This window comes from Peromyscus leucopus, chromosome 7 (assembly GCF_004664715.2).
Source record: "Peromyscus leucopus breed LL Stock chromosome 7, UCI_PerLeu_2.1, whole genome shotgun sequence".
NCBI lineage: Eukaryota > Metazoa > Chordata > Mammalia > Rodentia > Cricetidae > Peromyscus > Peromyscus leucopus.
The window spans coordinates 65,682,572-65,700,481 of NC_051069.1; the positions used below are offsets into that span (position 1 = coordinate 65,682,572).

General features: G+C 35.5%; 1 protein-coding gene across 1 annotated transcript in view; it reads right to left on the bottom strand.

The window, feature by feature from the left end:
• Positions 1-17,910, bottom strand: part of Gucy1a2 (guanylate cyclase 1 soluble subunit alpha 2) — a 319,363-nt gene that overhangs the window by 101,495 nt on the left and 199,958 nt on the right. The window contains exons 5-6 of the mRNA XM_028893011.2: positions 16,772-17,257; positions 1,421-1,564 (exon numbers count right to left, since the gene is read on the bottom strand). Coding sequence (XP_028748844.1) covers positions 1,421-1,564; positions 16,772-17,257 — 630 coding nt within the window. The remainder of the gene's footprint in view (positions 1-1,420; positions 1,565-16,771; positions 17,258-17,910) is intronic.

The window sequence follows — 17,910 nt, forward strand, 5'->3', positions numbered from 1 at the left end:
TCAAGTATTTTTCCTTCTTTACATTTTTCACCTTCTCTTATTTCTTTAAGTATATTGAATACTGTCAGTCTAATTCCATATGGTAATTTTGATGTATGATAATGTCATTACTGGTCTTGCCCTGTTTATGGTTTCTGTGGGTTCTTCTACTAGATTTCTGTGTGTCTCTTCCTTCCTTTCTCCCTCTGCCTTTCCCCTTCTCTCTACTCTCTCCCTCTCCCACTACCAGTTTTATTTTCTCTTGCTATATCTTTCGTTTTAGTCATTCAATTTTCAATGAAAAGTGAACCTATGTACCTATGGGGATTCTTTGAGAATATGGTTAAAGCTGGTGTTTTCCAACCAATCATAGGGACAAGTAGTATTTTTTCAGTTTCCTAATGTCATTGTTAATGACCAACCACTTATATTAAACTCAGCAATTCCACCCTTTTCAATGTACATACAATATAATTGTCACACTTCTCCATTTCCCATAATTTCAAAGATGTGTACAAGTAGGTGCAATTTATTTATAATGTGTTTAAAACAGCACTTTAATAGTTTAAAATGGAACGTTTATTTGGGGTGGTTAATTTGACATCACACAGGAACTAGAAAGGTACACAGATATGAGGCATCTTTTCCCTCCATTTTTTCAAAACCTGTGGTTAGTAAAATTTTTTTTTTTTTTTTTTTTTTTTTTGGTTTTTTGAGACAGGGTTTCTCTGTGTAGCTTTGCGCCTTTCCTGGAACTCACTTGGTAGCCCAGGCTGGCCTCGAACTCACAGAGATCCGCCTGCCTCTGCCTCCCAAGTGCTGGGATTAAAGGCGTGCGCCACCACCGCCCGGCGGTTAGTGAAATTTTATAAAAGTTCTCCCTTGAATTTAAGGCATTTCTCTAATTATGAAGGATTTGTTTTACAAGGATCTGTGGTAATACCAATTCTGGGATTATTCTTTGAGTGTAATTGGCAGGAATGCAATTATATTAACTCAGTCATTCTCAGAGACAGATTGTAGATTTTAGAGAGCCATTTATGCATAACTACTAATAAATAAATCTCCACAACATAAAAATATCACAGAACTTTGAGGCCCACAGCCTCATGAGCAGTGCTGGTCTCTTGTGTGTTGGTTTGGTTAGAGCTCAGATTCTGATTTTCCCTACCAACCTCACTTGGATATAGTAACTTACCCACTGAATTAGGGTCTTCTCCTTGGTCACATTCCTTCATTTTTTTCTTCAGTTCAAGATAATTTGTCTTCCACATCTCTTTCCTGTTTGGACCCCTCTGAACCTATGAGTTAGCACTGGTCATCCCTACCTTGTTTAGATTTATAAACTCCAGCAAGTATAACCCATAACGGAATTTCTGAATCCTTCCCTACCTCCCAGCAAAAGGTTCATTTGTTTTTCACATCAGCTTGTTGAGGTTACCTGAATGGGTCTTCCATCAGGGGTCAGAACCTCTTCTGAAAGTTCCATCATCTTTAAAGCCATCAGAGCAATGGGCTTGGCATGGCATAAGCTTTTTCTATGCAGCCCTGCTGCAACACAGTATGCGTCCCCTATTGTTTCCACCTGCAGTAATCAGACAAATCAAATGCAAACATATAACGAATTAGACAAGAAATAATTATCTGCAGTCACAAATGGTGCTGAAAACATGTCAAGTAAACATCAATAAATTAAGCAGTTATACAACTGAGTGTAATCACAATAGTTTGTAAACAGCTACAATCAAATACTGACATCTCACTTCAGATTATTCATTATCATAGTAGATGATCATTGAAATTAGGAACGACTGGAATATGATTATCCCTCCAAAAATAGAACTGGTGTGATTTTATCTAAATGGTTTCCAAATGATGGTTCTCTCAAAGAGGCATCCTTGTATCTTCTTCAACCTTTTAATAGTCCTTTGGAAAGATTTTGTTTCTTATTTTCAACTTTCCTACCTTCTTGGTTGCCCCAGACTTCTACATTGATTTCATCTGAAATTTGATGTCAGGTCTGCTTTTTCTTATTCTTAATAATTATAATACTAAAATTTATTAAAATCATACTCCATGCCATTGATCATGCTAAACACTTTATATTAAATATAATAAATAAAAGAAACTGTTGTAAAATTATTATCATTTTATATTTAATATATAAATCATTATATTTGACCTGAGAAAAATAGGAAGGCAAAAGACAGCCACAACTATACAATGAAATAGTACCCTGTTATGGTACTTTCTGGCCCTAATCTAATTCCATTGTGGGGATACATATTAATTGGCCATTGCTGTTTCATTATTTAAAATATTAATCCAATATTAAATACCCCAGATTTCCAAAGCTTTGTTGTGAGGTCATCAATAGTTCTTCCTACTGGAGTTAGATGTAGACTCCTGTGTCCAGCTTTGAATGGGTTCTAAAAATACAAACTCAGGTCCTTGTACAGCAAGTACTGTGATCCAATGAGCTTTCTTCACAACCATGATCCTTTTTATTTCTACATATTTTTAAATTTTGGAAGGTTGTTTGCTATGTACTTTGACATTAACTTCTGATTTTTTTTGTCCAGGAATCAAAATTAAAAGAGTAATTTCTTAGTATGAATTATATGGCTGCAGCCAGTTTGAACATACATTTTCCTGGTTCCTGGTTCACAACTTCTTAGAATTTCTGTCATCATCACATTCATTATTTTCACCCACTTTCCAGGAAAAAATGGGCTTTTCTAAATATGCATTTTTATAATTTGTGCCATAAGGCTTTATAACCCATAGAGAGGCTTTGGCAATAGCTCAGTTGACAAAGCGCATGAGAACCTAAGGACTCCTAATAATACCCATCAAATCCAGGTGTGATGATGTGTATTTATAAACTTAGTGCTGGAGCGGGGAGTCATGTAGATATTTGAGCCTTCATAGACAGCTAGCTTATCTAAAATCTTTGATTTCAAGGCCAATGAGAAACCCTTTCTGAAACTAACAAGATTCATTCTGAGGATTAGTATCAAGGTTGACACATGTACACGGGAAACCTCACCCGGCCCGGACATGGACAGGATTGACAGATTGATAGCTCTTTCTCGATTCCTGCCCACCTTTGTATAACCACACACACACACACACACACACACACACACACACACACACACACACACACACACACACACACACAGAGTTTGATAAAGATGAATCATATAAGGGATTTTCTATTTAGGAGAGAATGTAAGAGCATGAGGTGAGTTGATGCCACCAACTGATAGGCTGTATGAACACACTATAGAATAAAAATGGGGAAAGAAATTTAAACAGAATACACATGAGTTCATGAAATTCATATTAAGATACACACATGATATTATATAAATATTTTAAAACATTTGGCTTCCAATTACTAGAAAGTTATGATAGTTGTCATAAATAACAAAATTAAGAGCTGGGCAAAAATACACCACACCAAGATTGGAGAGATTTCTTAGTGGTTAAGAGCACTGGCTGCTCATCCACAGGACCTGAGTTCAATCTCCAAAATCCACAGGGTGGTTCACAGCCAGCTGTAACTTCAGTTCTGGTTGTCCTGGCAGCCTATTTTTGCTTCCGAAGGTACCATGGTACTGCAAACATACACGCAGGCAAAACTTGTATATATATACATACCATTTTAAGTTAAAATTTAACTTTAAAAGCATAGCAAGTCAGTGTGGCACATATTAAGATATGAAACTCTTGCAATTATTTATAAATACCCCACACATAGATGCCAAAATAACCCTAAACATAGTTGATTGCATAGGTTTTATTAAATCATCATGAGTTAATGTGACCTCAAAATCTAGCACTATAAAGTAACAGTTATTTCTCATCTGTGTTTAGTGATTTATTCTGGTTGGAGGCTTAGGTGGAGGACAGAAATCCTTGGCACTTCTTACTCTCCAGAAGCAAGGCTAAGGCCTCCACACCTACAACCATTCCTCGGGGTCCTTACAGATGCCCAGCAAGCTCCCCAGATGTGACAGATACAACTTCTAAAGAATCACTCAATAGAGCAAGTCAATAAGGACACATTTAGTGTGAAGGGCATGGGAAAAGTCAAACCACCCTGTGCACAGGAGAAATAGAAATATTTGGTAAGTAGGAGTCATGAGAGCAAGAACAGTTGATTACGTAAAAAGTTTCAAATGTCTAGATGTTTGCAGCATGGAAAGAACATATCTATGTGGTATTTTATTTATTCTGGTTTATTTTCTTTTCCAGACACATTCAACATTTTAATCTGAAAATATGGGTTAATACAAACCCCTGTGTAGTGGGATGTTCCTTCAAAGCTTGATTTCCCTCTTCTTCCTTCATTGAAAGTAGTTTTCTTAACATTTAGTAGAAATGTGTGTGTGTGTGTGTGTGTGTGTGTGTGTGTGTGTGTGTGTGTGTGTGTGTAGATACTTTTGTGGATCCTCTTCAAAATAACTAGTTGCCCCAGGTTTATGAGATTTATAAGTGGATACATCATATATTAACTCCAAATGCTCTTGGAGTTATTGATTTGAGCTAAACTGAAATGAAGCAAGCAAGCACTGAAAGAGAGGACATAATAATTGTCCAAAAGTTGGCTGTCTTTTTGAAATGCTTTCTAATTGCTTTTGTAAATTTTATATAGTATTAAGCACAGCAGACACCATCAAAAATTGTGCATCTCAATTATTTTCACTCTCTCCAACTTGCTCCGGAGTAGCATCACATGCTGTGGAATGTCCTTCTGTACACTGCAAATGTGCGTTGCTCTCACTGATTGATAATAAAGCAGTTTGGGTCTCTAGCAAGGCAGATAGGGTTAGGCAGTTCAATCAAACTGAGGAGTCAGAGGAAGAAGGGTAGAGTTAAGGCAGAAACCAGCCAGCTGCCCAAGGAGCAAGATACCAGAGAACCAGTAAGCAACAGGCCACATGGCCAGGCATAGAATAGTAAAAATGGGTTAATTTATATATAAGAGCTAGCTAGTAATAAGCCTGAGCCATCAGCCAAATATTTATAATTAATATAAGTCTCTGTGTGGTAATTTGGGAAGTGATTGCTGGGTATAATTGGGTGGAAAGGACAGAAAGCTCCACTTCTGTTTACAACCACATAAAAATAAAGATTTTCAATGAAGCATGGAGGTGGGGAGAGGGTAACACTTAGAAATGTCTGAAAAAAACTATCCTTCCCTGAATGAGGGAGAAGAAGCTAAAGCAAGGTCAATACAGCATATGACTGCTGTCTAACATATTACCACAGCTGTTTTTTTTTATCAAGCTTTAAAGAGTTCATGTTTTTCCATACACCATTACATTTTAAAATAAAGATTCAGATTACTCGAGAGATAAAGGTGACAAAAATAAATTTCTGAGATCTTTGAGTCTACTTCTTCTAGTTTAAGAACATTTAGAAGAGTTTATCTCCTACCAGACTCCCATTGATTAATAATCAAATCCTCCTATCCAAGTTAATGCTTAAGAAATACTTTGAGGGAGGTAGGATGAGATGAGTAACTTTCTTGGATCCACTTGTAGTGGACAACTTACTGTCACTAACACAAAGAAAACTTTGTGTGTGTGTGTGTGTGTGTGTGTGTGTGTGTGTGTGTGTGTGTGTTGTGTGCACTTGCATTTATACTTCCTCATCAGTTCACTTCGTTTAAAGAAGAAAGATATTCTCATTCAGAGCCATTCCTGGGCTCTCCTTCTCGGACTTCCTGTCTCATCAAGTGGAAATGAACTTTTCTAGACTTGTCAGAATCACAGATTACAACTACTGAATCAAACATATCCATAAGCGTATGTACACACACACACACACACACACACACACACACACACACACACACACGTGCGTGCATACCCACACTCTGAATGCTGAGAGTGCTGTGATACAGTACACAGTCAATGATCTGAAGTTAGCTGAGTTCCACTAAATACATCAAATAAATTATACATAATAATTCAGGGATTTGAAAGGAAACAATTTCAACTAAGTGTTGACTGATAGGGCTTCCTCCAAAACATACTTTCATTTCTTAAAAAAGAAAATAAATCTAATTACACCCATTTTGGTTGATGTTTCTGGCCCAAATACTGCCTTCAAGGGTTTTTTCACAGTACTCAGTGGATACAGCATCCTGAAGGAGGTCATGGATATAAATAGAACGGCAATTTGGCCTGGGAACTATTCCCAAGTGTTCCCCACAGATTCCAAATGACTGCCTATTGAAGAGAGAGCTCTTCTTCTGATAAACATTCAGTAAGTTTATCTACCATCTAGATCTAGCCTAGGAATCACAATAATGTGGAACATATTGATGCTAGGATCTACATCACTAATAATAAAGATCACTGAACACTGAGTCATGTTAGAGAAGAGAAACATACTGAAATATCCAGAGAAATTTTGTTTTAAATCCTCAAATTAGATATGGGAAATACATTTTTTTCTGGTATACAATAACAGATCTGTAAGATTTTCAACAACTGTACTCCAATTTTCCAGACTCACTGACCGCTATCATTCTAATTTACTACATATTCCTATCAAAATGGAAAGCACAATTTTCTTTGCTAACTTTCTGTACCTTCTACTACTATGTTTGTACTAAAGATATTGTTCTGTCTGGAGTCATCTTATTCATCTTGTACAAAAGAAATCTCAAGTGTATATTACTGGGCCAATAAGATCACTCAGTGGGTAAAACTCTTGCATGCAACCTGACAACCTGAGTTCAATCCCTGGGTTCTATACCCCATACTGTTTTCTGACTTCCACAAACACACCATAGAACGTGGTGCCTGTAATCACATAGACAAACAAGAGTATACTATTTTTAAGAGAAAAATTGTCAAGTAAAAATATTAATAGAAGTATTACTATTAATTAAGGTGTTTTAAGGAGATAATATAATATTTTCAAAATTTAATATTCATAGGTATAATGGAGTTATCACTTCTGATTAAACATAGTCACAGACAATGAGTTTCCCCCCACCCTTACAAGGGTCCAAGGGTCCAATTTGTCATGTGCTTGTAAATCCATCTCTTACACTATATCTTTTCTGCATCAACACCTAATTCTTCATGAAGATATTAGCTTTACTTATTTTAAAATACTAATGGAAGATTTTTGTTTTTGTAATTGCAATAGGTTACTTTACTATCATCCTGTCTATATTGTCTATATCTTTTATAGGTAGGGCAATGACTTAGTTATCTTGTTTTTTGTTGTTGTTGTTTTGGGGATTTTTTGTGTGTGGGGAATTTTGTTTTTATTTTCTTCTTAGTTTTTTTTTTTTTATTTTTTATTGGAAATAGATTCTTCTCTCATACAATACACACCACTGTTTCCCCTCTTTCTATTCCTCCCAGCTTTCCCCAACCTCCTTTCTCCCCAAGATCCACTCCCCTTGCATTCCCTCTTCAGAAAAGAGCAGACCTCCAAAACATGACGTCTAAACAGGACAAAAACATGATACAATAAGACACGCAAAAGTCCTAATACTGAAGCTGGGCAAGGCAACCCGACAGGAGGAAAAGAGTCCCAAGCAGGCAAAAGAGACATATACCAACTCTCACTGTTTGGAGCCCAACATCCTAGTAGTTAGAATTATGATATACTACTATATATCCATCTTAGTCATGAAATAAGACAATATAGATAGTGTTATGAAGTGTTTGTGAAATGTCCCCAGTAGGCCCAGGTTTGAACATTTGGCCCTGAGCTGGTGGCATTTTTGTAGAAGGTTGTCAAATGTTTAGGTGGTGGTGTCTTGCTGGAGTAAAGACATCAGTGTGGGTGGACCTTGAGGTTTTATAGCCTGACTTTACTTCCTGTTCTTTTTTTCTTTTTGATTGCCCATATAATGGCCATAGGAACTGTAAGTCAAAATGAAACATTTCTTCCTTATGTTGCTTCCGTTAAATATTTTGTTGCAATAATCTATAAAGTAATTACAATAGATAATGTGTGTAAATTACCTTTCAAACAAAAATTATTGCTACATGCTTCTAAAAGAAATCTTTTTTTTTTTTTTCTTTTTCGAGACAGGGTTTCTCTGTGTAGCTTTGTGTCTTTCCTGGAACTCGCTTTGGAGACCAGGCTGGCCTCGAACTCACAGAGATCCGCCTGCCTCTCCTCCCAAGTGCTGGGATTAAAGGTGTGTGCCACCACCTCCCGGCTATCAAAGAAATCTTATCTAGTCAACTCTCACTGGCCATTCAGGATGCCAAAATAACATCATAGCAAAGTGATTAGGTTATCTGCCTAAGGGGTGGCATAGAAATGTTTCTATTATTAAATAGACAACATTGGGCACATTCTCCAGGTTCCTGACATTGATTTCTTGTACAGAACTCATCTAAGTTGTGCTATTACTGACTCTCATCTGAGTTATATCAGTAGGGCCGGTATGTCCTATTTATCAACTGACCACTCTGATTCATATCCTACACTACATTTAAAGTTCTATCTAATGAAGCAAATCTTATTGTCATTTCAATATTTTCATTTTTCTTTTCAAAATTCTTCATTGCCTTACCCTTGTTCATATGATGAAATGAAAACCTTTAAGATGCTTAAGACTTCCATACACTGTAACACATTCCTACTTCTGTACCTACATCTCACACTACTTGGTTCCATTACTCCTGTGATAATTTTTTTTTCTAATTCAGAATCTGAGTTGACTGCTTAGAATCCCCTCTTTTCACCATTTCTCTATCTTGTTAATGTCTACTAAATCTTTGTGGTCTTCTTTATCTACAGTCCATGTGCTTTCTTAAAAACATAATATTAATTTTTAGAGCACTGTGGAACTTGGAAACTGAAAAACCAATTCACCAACAAGACAGATATCAAAACAGAATGTTTATTTGTGACTTCTACCTCACCTCTAACATACATAAATGAGCTCTTTCCTTCTCATGAAACCATGCTCAAATGTGTGCTAGTTTCCATAAATTTTTTAACATCTATAGGCATTTGGCTTTCTTATTAAAAGAAGTTAGAAATAGTTAAAAAGATATACCAAATTTAATATATTTCTGTAACTCCAAAACATCTTCTAAATTGCTGCTGCTCCCTGATCAATCAAGCAGTGGCAAATGTAGATAACAGTGCAGACTGAGATTATTGGAAAAGTGAGTGTAAATCTTTAATAGTGTTCAATTTCAAAAGTTTCCACTGACAACAAAAGCATACAATACATGACTCCTGGGAGATTGTGTGCCAGTTATTCTTGCTAAGTATGACTGTCATTTCATTTAAATTTATTCATTAAATTAAAATTCATTCATTAAAATAAAACAATACATACATATTTATAAAATTCCAAAATAACTAGTATTTGAGAATCTCTTCATTTTTTTAGAAGCATTTTATTTCTGATGTAAAATCTGATTCAAATGAAGTGATACATCCTTACAGTTCTGCTTCATTTTCTAAAGGCCAGCTGAGGCCCAGTGAACATGCAGTTTTAGCAGCTCCACACTAAGTGTCAGACAAAACAAAATCCCAGAGACAAAAGTTCTGTTAGACTTAGAACTTTGCATGAGAAAGGCCTACTTTCCTTTCTTATAATGGAGGTAAAAAATAGAAGACTTTAAGTTTCTTATATAGCTCCTTATCTAACATACAAATGCAGTTGTATGGAGCATGGGTGATTGTCACCAACTTGTTTTCCCAGCTCTCATCTTCTCTAGGATATGAACAAACAAACTCAAAAGTATGGGTTGGCAAAATGGCTCAGTAGGTAGTGTTTGTTACCAAGACTGACAGCCAGAGTTAAATCCTTGGGACCTACATGGTAAGCAGTAAAAAAAAAAAAAAAAAAAAAAAAAAAAAAAAAAAAAAAAAAAAAAAACACCAATTCTGCAATTTATACTCTGACCTCCAATGCACACCATGGAACTCATGCATAATAAACAAATAGGCAAGCAAGCAAACAAATAAACAAATGTAATTTTTAAAATGTACATAGAAAGTTTACACTTTCTGTGTAAAATATTCTATTATGTACATTTATCTGTATTTACTTCTGAATTCTGTGTTTATTTATTAATGTAAGTGCATCTCTCACAATTCATGCTTTGGAAAACTAAAATCTTAATCCTCACTAGAAAGTATGTGGCTCAAGAGGACTCCATTCCTATGAGCTGATTATTAGCACCCTGAATCGTACTTGTGGGTGTGGGTTGGCTCTTTTTCCTTTTTGTCTTTGTAGTGTGAAGATGCAGCATGAAGCTCACAACAAATGCTGGTGTCTTAATATTAGGTTTCCTTGCCTACAGAGCTTATAGAGAATGTATTTATCTTCTTAAAAATCAACAACAACCACAAAAAATACAGGTTAAGATATTCTGTTGTAGCAATAGAAAAAATAATGGGATATATAGACATCATCTCACAGATTTAAGAAACTATTAAGAAGCTGCAGTTGTCCTGGGAGGAATTCCCAGTGAGTAAAGCATTGACCATGCAAGTATAAGGACCCAAGTTTAGATGCTGTGGTGTTTTGAAAGACAATGGCCCCAACATTGGTGGCACTATTAGGAGGTGTGGCCTTCTTAGAGTAGGTGTGACCTTGTTGGAGCAAGTATGTCACTGTGGATGGGTCTCATATTTGAGACCTCCTATGATCAAGCTATACCCAGTGTGGAGGACAGCTCAATTGCTCTTGCCTGCAGATCAAGAAATTTCTTCTCCAGTACCATATTTGCCTTCATGTCACCATGTCCTACCATGATGATAATGAACTAAATCTCTGAAACTGTAAGCCAGTCCCAGGTAATTATTTTCCTCTATAAGAGTTGCTGTGGTCATGGTGTCTCTTCACAGCAATAGAAACTAAGACAGACGTCCAGAACTCATATAAAGCCAGACAGAATTTCCACAACCTCAGCTTACATATGTAAAATTCTCAAAGGATACACTTAAACAGTATATAAAAACAAATCATTAATATTGTTCAATTTTAAGAGTTCATTTTACCGAAAATTCAAGCACTAATTTATGCTTTGAAAAATAGAAAAATTTTTATCTACAGTTTGTAAACTAAAGCAAAACAACATGCATTATAAATAAATTGTTCATGAACATAACAGATTCTGTGACTCATATTGTATTCATGGAGATTGAGAGCTTATGTAGTCAAAACAGAATTTTCAATGGCCTAAGAATTTCTCAAAGAAGTCAAGATATCTGGCAATTTTCATATTATATTAATTCTAAGAGAATCCACAAATATCTTAAACAATGGATAGCACTAATTTACTCTATTTTCTTTGTTGGTCCAATTCCTAATCTGGGATCTGATTTAGCAGGTAAGAGCTCAGGAGACATTGCTACATCCTTCAAGGAAATAATACAATTTGGGTTCTCTTTACCTCTGTGGAGACATCCTGTGTCTGTCTCTATGTTCCCTAGCAAGTCTTACACAGACCAAGACTCTGTTTCAGGGCCAATGTGTGCTGATGCTTGCTTCCATCACATGCTGCCTGCTTTCCAAGTCCCCATACTCTTACACCCAGCCTCCAGATTTTAATGGACTTAAGGGTGTGCCTGGACTTTTGCTGCTTCTTAATTTGTTTATAGGTTTTTAAAGTGAATGATACAAGGAATACATTCTCAAAAAAATTAAAACATAAAATTAAAATCAAACCACTCTTTGGGAGGTCCACAGGAAGCTACAAACTCTCTGACTCAGGGACTGTTATATAAAGCAAACTCCACTCTGTCCCAGAGCCAGTGCTCACCCTTTTATTCTACAATAAGGAGAGGCAAAACGTCTATATTCTCAGTTCATGATTCCTGAAGACAGATGTAGGGATGACCCTGGTCACTAACACTCAGATATATGCTCAAGGCTTCTAGGCCTGCTTGTTTCTAAATCCCACCACTGCCTCCTCCCAGCATCTTTCTAGCTTTGGCTTAGGCATACATAGCAGTAGGAATTTTGTTGGTTCTGGTTATATTGAAATAAAATTTCAAAACCTTAAAAAGAGAGAGAGGAGAGAAATATATATATATATATATATATATATATATATATATATATATAGAGAGAGAGAGAGAGAGAGAGAGAGAGAGAGAAAGAGAGAGAGAGAATCAACATGATTCAAGTTCTGATTTATTTCCTGAAATGCCTGAATTATCTAACTTGTCAGAAGTTTGGTTTTGTTTTGATGCAATAGGGACAGTGTGACAACTCCTGGTCATAAGGGACCAAGTGACATCATTTACATTTTTTTCAGTTCTAATAAACACTGGGTATACAAAGGAATACCCATAGATTTTCAAATATAACGTATAGCTCCCCCATCATATATGTAGGTATACTTGTCTAAAAAAAGAAATGTCAGCTAACATTATATTTACTATTCTGTACCAGATACTGTTACAAGATATTCTGGCAATTTTCATATTATATTAATTCTAGAGAAAAACAGAGTTAAGGAATCTATTAAGGACAGAAATCTGGATGAGTGGGAGAATCCAGCTTTCTCTCTGCTTCTTTTTTATCTCACACCAAATTGTTGCAAAAGTCAAAGTGGAGAAGTAAAAGCTGCATTGCAGTGTTACTCTCTAAAGCCTCTACCATTATTCCTATGGTTTCCTCTATTGTCAACGGACATTAATTTCATAAGTTAGAATTACTGGTTCTTTATTGTCTGCTTTCTATGTGCTATCAAATTTAACAATGTATGACATAGTACATTATTGATGATTATATATATATATATATGTCCTTCTAATTACAAAAGGATCAAAATTATAACATGAATTTCCTCCAAAATAACTGGGTCTTCCTTAATATTCACACACTTGTAACATCTCGGCAGCCAAGCCCTACAAAGCATTTAATTTTTTCATGGCTTGAAATGTGCTCAGTAAAAAAAAAAAAAAAAGCTTCTTTCCACACCTCCCACTTTGGAAAATGCTGAATTATTTTAGCAGAACCTTCTTATAATGGCCTAGATTTGCTGAATTCTTCCACTCCAATAATAATTCATCACCACATCTCTGTAATAGTAGTGAAATGCTAAAATATGAGATGGACAGCCACACGTTTAAAGACATGGGTCTCACCGTGTTGTGGCCAACATTAAATGTGTTCTTGAGATACTTCCTCAAGTTTGTTTTCTATTTTCATTCCACTTTATCTGCTTTATAATATAAATGTGGCTTGGACATTTTTCTCTGGGACATGATTATTCTATTCAAAACCTATAATACTTTAAATTTAAGAACTGTTTTATATTTTGTATATCAATGGGATTGCTTAAAAAATTACTTTGGGGATTTATGTTACAAGTATTCAACAGTTCACAGCACATATTAGTAATTAGTCTAGGTTGTACAACAGCATAGTATAAATATGCTTATGAATAAACTTGAATGATTTCATGATAGAAAGTAGACAGGTACAGGTCAGCCAAAGAATTGCCCATTTACATTCTTTCTAATTTATTTCTCATAATATACTTCTGTTTATCCTTTTTTTCACTCTCTTTAGAAATAGTGTGTGTGTGCGTGTGTGTGTGTGTGTGTGTGTGTGTGTGTGTGTGTGTATGCACTCACTTACATGCACATGTATTTATTTGTGTGTGCCAGAGGTTAACTTCCAAGTATCTTTCTTTCTCATCCCCTGTCTTATTATTTTGAGAAAGAATCTCTCAGTGACTCTAGAACTTCTTGTTTCAGCTGGCCTAGCTAGCCAGTGAAGCCACCCATCAGGATCTACCTGTCTTTGCTCTCTGAGCACCAGGGTTACAGATGCATACCACCATGCCTGGCTATTGTGTGGGTTCTGTGGACCTGAAATCAGACCCTCATGCTTGATAAACAAGCTCTTTTCTGCTTGGCCATCTCAGCCCCATCTTTCCCTTTCTCCATCCTCATCATCACTGTGACTTCAGCACATATTGCACCTCGATTGCCAAAATGCACCTCATTTTAACCCAAATAAACACCCAAAGCTGTCCCATCTACCTATTGCAGATCCATATAACCTTAGCATTGAATATGTTAAAAACAAATAGCCCTAGAATTGTATGCATTCATATTTCATTACTTAAATTTGAAAAGCAAGTTTAAGAAAAATTGTGGTTTGAAATATATCTGTTTAATTAAAAGCACACATATACATGTAGGTGTATTCATTCCACCTATGGCCTTGGACTGTCCAGGCTGCCAGCTGTCTTGGTCATTTCTTGTAATTTTTCCAAAGTTGCTTGCTTGCACTTTCTGTTTACTCAGGTATACTATTTCCCTTCTCAGGTCTTTGATGGGGTTGAAGACTTGATGGTCGCAGTTACATTCTTCTCATATCTTGGCTAAGAGCATATCAGGTACTAGATTTAGATTCTTCAGGGTAGGACAGCTTTTGGAGTAATCTCTGTAATTTGCCATTTAACTATGATCTGGACATTATTTTGTTTCTTGATTGATGTTGTTCTTATTTTTTGTAGTTCCATTTTTGTGTTTATGTATTATCTTTTATTTCTCCTGGACAATACTTGATAATTGTTCTTATTATATATAGTTTTGTATTAGGTTTAGAACTTTCTTATTTAGACAAAGGGGAGATATTTTGGTTATTCATTCCACCTATGGCCTTGGGGTACCAGCCCCGAGGCATGGCTCTTGACTAGCTTAAGATCTGGGGAGCATGTATGCCAGGTCCCTTCTGTCTCATGCTCTTGGATGGTGAAGACCGAGTCAGGTGGTGTAAAGCAGTGTGGGACCAGTTCTCAGCCTTCCAGGGACTCTGCAACTGAATTTGTCTTGGCCTGTATCAGTGAGCTGTTCCCCCATATAACCCATTAACAAATAATCCTTTTCTCAGTAATTCATGTATTTCCTGCATACATACACATAAACATGAGAGGTGGAAAGTACAGTTAAGTATTGAAATAAGAAGATGAATTTGCAAGTTAAAGCTTACAGGTAGTTATTTATGCCTATAGAAATATTTCCTTGGTTTAATAACATATGGGAAAATTTGAAGATTATGCATGATATTTTCACAGACTTATTTTCCTTTGAGGTGTTGTAGCTTATCTTAGGGGAAGGGATATCAGATGTCTATGAAAGCTTTTTTAATATTTTTAATATTTAATATATTTAATATTAAAATATATTTTTTTAATTTTTTTTTTTTGGTTTTTCGAGACAGGGTTTCTCTGTGTAGCTTTGCGCCTTTCCTGGGACTCACTTGGTAGCCCAGGCTGGCCTCGAACTCACAGAGATCCGCCTGGCTCTGCCTCCCGAGTGCTGGGATTAAAGGCGTGCGCCACCACCGCCCGGCTTTTTTTAATATTTTTAAGCTTCAAAACTGTTTTGTTATCCTCAGAAAGCACCACATTTCTCCTATTTGTCTTCAAAGCCTCCTTTATATTTTATTTAAACTATGAATTTCCATGTATCCTAAAATGAATCTATTTATTTGTCTTTTTCACTTAATTATATAAACTTAGAGTTAAAAAATGCAAGCTGAAGGATACAAATACTGAAAGCCAGGGGTTAAAAAAAAAACAATATTAGTGGTTGCAATAATATGAAGGATGAAGTATGAAGGAAGAAAGTACAGGCAAATTTGGGCTGATTTCTTCTCTTTTGGGAAATGTCAGGACCGAAGAGTGTTAGGTTTGGGGTGTTGCTCTAGCTTAGAACCAGACATTGGGCTACTTTTGTAACAAATTATGCAATAATAAATTACATAGAGGTTAAAGGCAATTTGTAAAAACTCTTATTTTATATAACAAGGCATATTTCACATCCTTCCTCCACACAGAATGTTTACCATTCACAGGGTAAGTGAGCATCTGCTGTGTGTTCTATATAATGTTCTATGTAGTCTCATTTTTTTCCAAGGAGACACATCTTAATGAGAATACCTCTTGAGTCATAATCCAAGACAAAAATTAAACATGTAAATTCTTTCCAAATCTGTTTATATGCTGCTTAGACAAGTATATTAAAACCCTGCCATTCACCATTTGCTTAAATTAAATGTCCTTGCTGCCCTCACATAAAAAAGCCCTGCACTCTGACATTACATAATCTGTGTAAGAAATCCATGCAAACTGTTTATTTATTAGGTAAGTACAGGTTGAACTTCTGGAAGTATGGCTACAGTTTTAACAAGAATTCACACAGAGTTGGCCAAAACTAAATCAATAAATGATAGTTGTTACTTATTCATGAAGTCTTTCCATTTCAAAGTTGAAAACATTAAGGAGCTTCTAAGTGAGAACTATAGACTATGTGGGGAAGAATGAGAATACTTACATATATTCTTTTAGAATTAAAGGCTCTCACTTCATTGACACTGTGAAAATGCTGATTACCCAAAGTTAAATAATACAGTCCATATTTAACATCACTTGCTATTTCCTTTAATCCATCAAAATAAAAATTCTTAATCTATACTGGAGTCTCATGTTTTAAGCAAAAAATTATTATGTGGTTCAAATTTGCCTAGTATCATATGTTTAATTATTTAATAATATTGAATATAGAGAAGCAACTGTACAGAACTGTTTTTCTTAAAGAGCAATATCAGAGTTGTTGAAGCCAATATTGTAACATGAAATTTTGCTAAGTCTAGAAAATGTGTATTGTATATAAAGTTTCTCTCTGTGTCTATGTATATGTAGAACATGTATAATATAAATAATTTATTATCAAGTTTAAGTTAGTATGTATTCTTGTGAGTTGTTTGTTATTCAACAGTACTTATAAAGAAGTAGTTCATCTTTATTACCTTGTAAATATCCAAAAATCCACATTGGTGATCAAATCTGGTGTAGAGTTCATTGAGCATGCTGATCACCTGCATGGGAGTACACTGGGCACATATAGCTGTGAAGCCCACAATGTCTGAGAAGAGCATGGTGACATCATCAAACTTTCTGGCTTGCACTTGCTGTCCTTGCCACAACTGTTGGGCTACATCACCAGGGAAAATGGAATACAGTAGATCCACTGTCTTCTTCTTTTCTTCTTCAAGGGCCTGGTGAGTTCTTTCTAAGGTGGCCTTTAATTTATCCATCCTCTTCTTCAAGCCATCCTGGGCTTTTGCTTGCTCTCCAACTAAAATGACATCTCGAGTAGCATCATGAATAGGGATGTCTGAGAGATGTAGTCCTCGGCCCATAAGTTCATCTAACTTGTCCACACATGGAGAGCCCAGAAACAAAATGGCATTTGATTCTGGAACATGAATCATTTGTCCTTTGATTTCCATCACCTATGAAATAGACATAGAATTTTGATCAGTTTTCCTCATAAGCAGGTCAAAAAATTAATATATTATCTAATGACTAAGAGGAACAGAAATGTTTTCTTAATTGTATGGATTGTTGTTTTCACACTAACAAATTTTCAACTTATTTGAAGTCAGTATAAACGTCATCATTCATAATAGAAATAATTGTTTTGTGTATTATTATAAAGATGGTGATAGAATACAAAATGAGGTCAATGAAAAAATGAAATAGGAAAAGATTTTTATTCAAGATGGTATTATTCCCAACTCAAAAACCTCCAGCTTGATAATAATAGAATCAGGATAAATTCACATGTCAAAATATCTGTACTTAACTGTCATTAAAATAGTACTCCCTTCAAAAACTAAATCTGGGAGCTTAAGATGAACCATAACAATTATTTGGCTTTATGTACATAATTTTTCAACCAGTTACAGTACTTGGGAAAAGTAGCAGTCATCACAATGACTAAATTAAAAGTAGTGAGCAATTTTGTAAGCTTAGAAAAAAAAGATTTTAAACTGTGATCTGTCATTAAGCCATCATTAGCAGAGAGAAGCATATCCATAAAAAAAAAAAAACATACCCCACAGATATCAAATTAGAATAGCACTAAAGTAAGTTAAGAAGGTAT